Below are 7,500 nucleotides of genomic sequence, written 5' to 3' on the forward strand. Positions count from 1 at the left end.
AACCACTTGGCCACGAAGGTGGTTTAGTCACTGTCTATACAAGCTTGCCGACCAGGGTTCGATTCCCGGCCGATCACAAGCTCTTGTCTTTGTGTGATTTTGCCTGGGGCTCTGATCCCGAGGTCGTTAAGAGAATCCAGACATTAATGTATCAAAATATATATGGCTTATTTGATATATATATATATATATATATATATATATATATATATATATATATATATATATATATATATATATATATAGTGAAACGATGTAAGTCTGCAAACCAGACACACTACACCAAGTTCTTTAAATAACCAAAATGTTAGTGCCTTCAGTAACGAAAATCAAAATAAAGTGAAAATATCTGGTAGGGTGCTTAAATTGAATATACAACGTGATATGCTGTATTACCGAATACATAATGTATTTTTTCTGTTACAAGCTGTCGAGTTGACAGTCGGTTACATTTCATAACGTTAACATTCCCTTTTAGCGAAGAAAGTAATACTGTAAAAAGATTTCGTATAAAAAGAAAGGCAATGGGACTGTTTCTATTAAATAAATGAAGCCTTTTAACCAAGAAAACAAGAATTACTATTGTATTTGAATATTATTCTTCTGTACATTTTACTCTTTGATTAAAGCATTTTGTTGCTTGTGCAAAGATATGAAGATTTATTTTCATGCTTTCTCTTTATTTATCTTTTCTATTTTCATTTATCCTTTACATGGCTTATTTCACTTACCCTCTTCCATTTTCCAATTCTTTTTATACTTTGCATGATTTATTTAAGCTACCTCTCTCCTCTCTTTCCGTCTTACGGTTTTATTTATAACTCCTATGCACAGTATGTCCAAACAGGTAGATTTCCACTGCTCAACCTTTGATTTCTGTATGAAAAGTTTGATGGTTCTTATTTCCTTTTAGCATCATAATCTAAGATGAATTATTTAATCAATCACGAATGTAAGTTGTACATTAAAATTTATATTTATTTTACACCTCTGCATAATTTCACGGCTGTGTTAGTTGGGAATTTTACTCTCCAATATACATTGCCTTGGCAAATTTTTAATTTCAATTAATTATTGTAGGCTATATGTAATACACTTAGGTTTGTTTGCAGGTATATTCCCCGGAGCTGCAAAATTACTCCCTGTATTCTTTATAGGCACTCTTCACGACCTTTGCTTCTTCAGAGAAATTATTCACAATTTTCAATTCGACATGACACATGCAGTTTTTTTAGGCCTACTCATCTCTGCCGCTGCCTGTCTAAATGGACACGTAGCCGTCTCTGTCTTTGAAAATGCCCAGTCAATCTTTGACTAAGGTACCAAACAGTCGTGCAACTACTGTAACTCAGTCCCGCCAATTCCCTCCCATCCATACTGTCCCAGTTACGACCTCACGACCAAAACTCTGCATTCCTTTTCAAATTAAAAGGACTCAAGCCGTACCTCAAAAAAAAAAAAAAAATTGGAAATCCACGCGACATTTTTTTTTTTTTTTTTTTTTTTTTTATTTGGCTATGAACATTTGAGCTTGAGTTTTTTGTAACCTATATGTCAAATTTGTTGTATTCTAATATTTTGGGCAATTTTAATGGAAATTTTCTATTCTCATGTTAGGTGCATATTTAATTTTTTCATCACCTTGGTGGTTCACTGTTGCTCAAGTGGCTAATTTTGTTTTTTGTGTAAATTTCGAAAATTTGTCATTAAACATGTTTTGATTAAATTTTATTCACGGAATAGCCAAGTTCAGGTTTTTTTCCAAGTTACTCCCATTCCTATTTTACCTTTTATTTTATTTTATGTGACTTTTATATATTATTTTTTACTAACCCTTTTATTAATACATAACCAAGTAAAGAATCTTTTGCAAGTTATTCCCGTTATATTTTACATTTCTTTTCGATTATTCCTCTGCTTATGAGCTACAATTTTTCATCATTTAGCTTTGCACCGAGATCGAGTAAATTTAGTCAATAAATGCGTAGGATAAGTTAAAATATTCATCAACTTTGAATAAAGCCTTTTTTTATTTTATCTATTTTACAAAATGGTTTTAGGAGTTTGAATTGAATTATCAGGTAAACCTCTAATGTTAATTATATAGACTCCTTTGGATTCATACCTGCGAGCAAATGAAAATACTGATGTCTCAAACAATTTTATCAAGAAAGTTTTGAGCTAAAGAAACTAAATCCCAGATGGAAGTGTCCCATATTTTTTTTTCTTTTTTCTATGCTGCTGAAGTAAATGATCCTCATTCTAAGGTGATGCCCTAAGATAAACCTCAGAATACCTCAGCCCATACAGTACTGCTCTGCCTTGTGCTCTTGTATTGTTGTCGTTACATTGATTATTATTCAGCACTCTCGGTTGGGATGTACTGTACTACCCCGTGCTAGGTGTCGCACATGAACACTGAGGTGTAAGTTGGTACTGACAAATCCAAATTAGAGAGATTTCTGAACATAGTATTGTGGGACGGTTGACAAATTGTAACCATTGTAATTATATATACATGTATATATATATATATATATATATATATATATATACACATATATATATATGTATATATATATATACACACACACACATATATATATATATATATATATATATATATATATATATATTTTCATTGGAGTCTTATATATATATATGCTTTCTCCAACTTGCTGGCGTGGGATGGTTAGAGCATAAATCCCCAGGTTAAGTTTTAGATTAACTATTATTCATTGGAGTCTTACCAATATCTGGTAACACTGCAATAAACCGTTCAATGTCTTTAAACAAGGCCATCTACATAACGAGCTCAAAGAGAATCATGCTTAAACAGAATAGAATAAAACATTCCCATCCCATGATCACAACCGTTTACATATCTGAAGGTAAATTATATAAGATTTCAAGTTTTTCAAGACACATGAGCACAAGTATATAAAGGTAAGATAAGTAAGTTTCCATTCTAAATATTGAAGAATCTTATATAAAATTCATCTTAAACTGGGGAAAAGAGGCCAAAGGTTTTAGTGTGTGTCAGCTGACTATTGAAATTATTGAATCTTTTATTAGTTTAAAACTATAATTATTTGAAATAAATAACTTCAGAAGGTTTCAACACTATTATCATTCCCGGCAAATTCAGCAAAAGGGCTTCTTACCTGACGTATTGACGAATAAAATCAATGTAATTGGGAACATTGACGTATACTCCAGGCAACTCGCCAGTGGCACAGCCAATGCCCCATGCCACAAGACCAACAACAGTCCAGCCCCGACTGCTAGGGCATACAAGAGGCGCGCCACCGTCACCCTGATAACATAAAATAGGACTAGTTAGAAATACTCTACGTTTTCGTAGAAAAGTAAGCAAAAGATTTTACAAAGTCCCTTAGTTATATTATAATTTACTTAATAAGAATACAAAATATCAATTTCTAATCACTTTTTTCCAGTGGAAGCACTGAAATACTAAATAAATTAAGTAAAACGTCTATTTTAAGTACCTTTAGCATTTAAGAAAACTAAAAACAAAGAGGATCACTTGAAAACAGTAACCCTTTATATAAATGTCTATGAAAATAAATGGAAATATTATAAAGATGTTGAAATCTCTAGAATTTATTGAACTACAGACATGAAAGTATTTAAAAGTTAAAATTATTGCAGACATAATAAGAATGGGTATCACTGTAAGCAGACTACTCTCCAACAGGATATTAGGACAAAGATAAAAACCAACGAAAGCTTTGGAAAGGAAGACTTACCGTGCAAGCATCTTTGCCTGCAACACCTCCGGCGCAGATGAAAGAATTTGTATCTAGACTGAAATTGTTACCTAGGCGAGACCTCTGAAGCTTAGCCTGGCATACGAAAGGATCAACCATAGGTACATCGACCTCCTTCAAGATAGTCTGGAAGGATCCTCCAGCCGAGAATGCATCCTTACCCCATCCGCTAACCCAGCAACTAGATTAAAGCAATTAGACAAGGAAATTAATGTTTATTATCACAATTAATTGAAATTCAACTCTCAAGTTCTCAACTGAAAATGCCAATTGATATAGAGATTACAGTCTGATATTTTTTACAGTATTGTTGTATTCAGTCTACCCTGGTCTCTTACTTAAGTTAAGTACAGCTAAAACAGATTATACTGTATATTTGTATAGATATGCTTATATACCCTTACCGTTAAAAGTGCGGTAATACAGGGACGTAGGAGCGTGTCTTTGGATAGGGGATTGGGGGCTAAAGTTTGGAAAGGCACTGAAATTTTTTTCGCGAGAAAACCCCTTAAATGCGATTGCCTGGCATTTGACAGCAGATTGAAGCAACATCAAAGTCCTCTTTTTTTTTTTTTTTTTTTTGGGGGGGGGCGATTTTCTTGTGACCAATTACACTTTGTACAAAATTACTATCATAAAACACCGGCAGGCTTACTTGATGAATTTACTGAAAACATACTAACAATGTTAATTCTTAGCTATAAACTTTTTCCAATATCGATAAAGTTAGGGCTATTAGTTTTCTATGACTACTATGTTTTTACTTACGTTTTATAATATCTATCATTTGTTTTTTTGGTTCCAGTTTTCTCTTTAAATTTTAACGGCTTTTATATTTCTAATATCGCCTAATTTCTATTTTAAAAAAGAAAATTATCTAACATTTTAACTGATAATCATGTTATTTGTCTTTGGTTATATAAACTATGTTGATACTATATGAAAAGGAAAATCTCGCAAACAGATTTATTGTATACACCTAATACTGCATTGATTATAAGAAATCAAGGTTTTTAAAATGCATTTCTATTAGCAAATACACACACACACACACATATATATATATATATATATATATATATATATATATATTTATTTATTTATTTATATATATATATATTTATTTATACATATATATATATATATATATATATATATATATATATATATATATATATATATATATATATATATAAGGAACAGAAAAACGCCACCCTTGGAAATTGAACTTCACAACGTACAATGTCAGGACGTTGTCTAGGGAAGAATATCTTGCTGTGTTACTAGAGAAGATGAAATAGATAAATTAGGATATAACAGGATTGAGTGAAATTAGAAGATCTGTGGAATCTTATATTGACTTAAAAGAAGGCCATATACTTTGCTTCAGAGGACATGAAAGGAACAAAGAAAATGAAGTGGATATCCTTATTAATAAAATCCTGCAGGTAACACAGAATAATTTCATAGTATCAGTGATAGAATTGCAGGATTGTTTATCAAAATGAATAAAATGTATAAAATGAACATCATTCAAACGTATGTATTAACAACGTCCAATATAGAGGAATAAGGAGAAATATTTTATGAATATCTGGATATATCTTGAAAAAACAAATTTGTATTTGTTTTGAGTGATTTCTATGTAAAGTAGGTCAAAATAAAAGAGGAGACTGGGCTGTAAGAAAATTTGGAGCAGGCACAAGAAACGATAGAGGAGTCAGGCTTGTAGAATTTGGGGGAAAAAATCTAGAAATCATGAAGACTTTTTTTTTTTTTTCAAACTTAGCATATAAAATGAGCATGGAGAAGCCCAAATGCAGAGACGAAAAAAGAAATAGATTATATTCTTAGTTAAACGTTAATTTAATTAAAGATGTAACCGTTAAACAAGTTAATGTCAAGCGACCATAGAATTGTGAACAGTAAAATTTATGTAGATCTAAGAAAAGAAAAAACATTCCTCTATAAGCGACAAATCTGAAGTGTTTAATTTAGGAAAACAAAATAGGTACTCCTAGCTACATGGTGAAATGAAAGCAAATTGGTAGTAATTTATCAAACTTTGTATTCAAATCAGCCCAAGAGATAAGTAGAAAAGTTTCTAAACAAGATCAAGGAAAGCTATCATAAAACGCCAAAAATCTAATAAAGGAAAGATTGGAAATGAGTGTAAAGTCCAATTGAGATGAAATAGAATTAGCATAATTATCCAAAACAATAAAAAAAAAAATCATAATTGAAAACACCTGACATTCGTAAACACAATAAGAGCAAAACGGAAGAGACACTTGAGAAAGGAAGAAACATCAAGTTAAAGAAAAGAAGAATTGGGACAGGGTGCTAACAGATATTTTCTTTAGCCGATGAAAATGGTTATATCATATCAACAAAAGAGATGAAGAGATAAAAATTACACTATACAATAGTGAATAGGAAATAACTTTGAAAATAGAAATAATGAAACCCCTTAGTCGGTACCGAAAGTAACAATAGAAGTAAAGAAAGCATTAAAAGGCAGTAGTAGTAAATTTTGCTCAAGTTTAAACAAAATGTTTGCAAGACTACTCTCTACCTTCAGCTTGGAAATCGTTTATCATTGTATTATTCCACAAAAAGCGAGACACAAAAGACCTGAAAAATTATAGCCCATTAAGTTTACTCTCAATATTATATGAAATATTTACAGAGCTCGTATTTGTCAAAATACAAAGAGAGCAGGCGTATTTTGGAAGCGGATCTTTAACAACTGACCATATCCATGTAATTAACCGGCTAATGGAAAAATCAAATGAGCATGTGAAACAGACATTTTCGGCATTTAAAGCCTATGGGAAAGCTTTTGATTCGGTCAAAACCTTAGCAGTGATGAAAGCCCTTCAAAAATAAGGAATATATCCACACAGGGAGTACAGCAATCCTTAAATTATATAAAGATAGTGAGGAAATTCCGATTGAGCAAGGAATTAGACAGGGAGACCCCCAACTCTTATAAATTATTCACAGCAAGCTTAGCAGAAGTTTTTGAAAAATTAACATTAAGGAAATGTAAGAATTAACATTAATGGCGATTACCTTAAAAAATTGATATTTGGAGATTTGAAAAGAGAAATCAGAAATGAATTACTAAAAATTTAAATGAGTAAAACTAAAATAATGTTCAATGAAAATGCAAATACAACAAATAAGGGTTAAAACGAGCCTCTTGATTGTAAATGAATATATGTACTTAGGACAGACAGTAATACCAGAACCAGAAATTAAGAGAAGGGTAAGCATGGGGTAAAGAACATTTGGTAGACAAACTGATATTATGAAAGTAAAATGCCACTCTCTCTGAAAAAAAAAAAAGTCTCAAAGGATTTATGGAGAGTGTAATGATAAGATTAAAACTAAGAGAGAGAGAAAGAACAAAATGCATATGAGAGCTAACTAAAGAAGAGGATATTCTAATAATGTAAGTAAAAGAAATGGACGTGTGCAGGACTTATAATGAATAGGTCAGATGATATACGGACGAAAGATTAACAGAATGCACCTCTAGAGATTGCAAACGAAGCAGTTGAAGAAAGAGAAGACAATGTATTCACGAGCTAAAAATTTTACAAGTGTGAATAATTTATAAGAGATGGGGTCTCCCTGTCTAATTACTTTCTCAATCAGAATTTTCTCACTATCATTATATAATTTAAGGATTGGTGTACTTCAT

General features: G+C 31.4%; 1 protein-coding gene across 1 annotated transcript in view; it reads right to left on the reverse strand.

Moving 5' to 3' along the window:
- Nucleotides 1-7,500, reverse strand: part of LOC137639999 (phenoloxidase-activating factor 2-like) — a 173,310-nt gene that overhangs the window by 25,033 nt on the left and 140,777 nt on the right. Inside the window, exons 7-8 of the mRNA XM_068372340.1 lie at nucleotides 3,771-3,972; nucleotides 3,165-3,316 (exon numbers count right to left, since the gene is read on the reverse strand). Coding sequence (XP_068228441.1) covers nucleotides 3,165-3,316; nucleotides 3,771-3,972 — 354 coding nt within the window. The remainder of the gene's footprint in view (nucleotides 1-3,164; nucleotides 3,317-3,770; nucleotides 3,973-7,500) is intronic.

The sequence above is a fragment of the Palaemon carinicauda genome, chromosome 4 (genome assembly GCF_036898095.1).
Source record: "Palaemon carinicauda isolate YSFRI2023 chromosome 4, ASM3689809v2, whole genome shotgun sequence".
Lineage (NCBI taxonomy): Eukaryota > Metazoa > Arthropoda > Malacostraca > Decapoda > Palaemonidae > Palaemon > Palaemon carinicauda.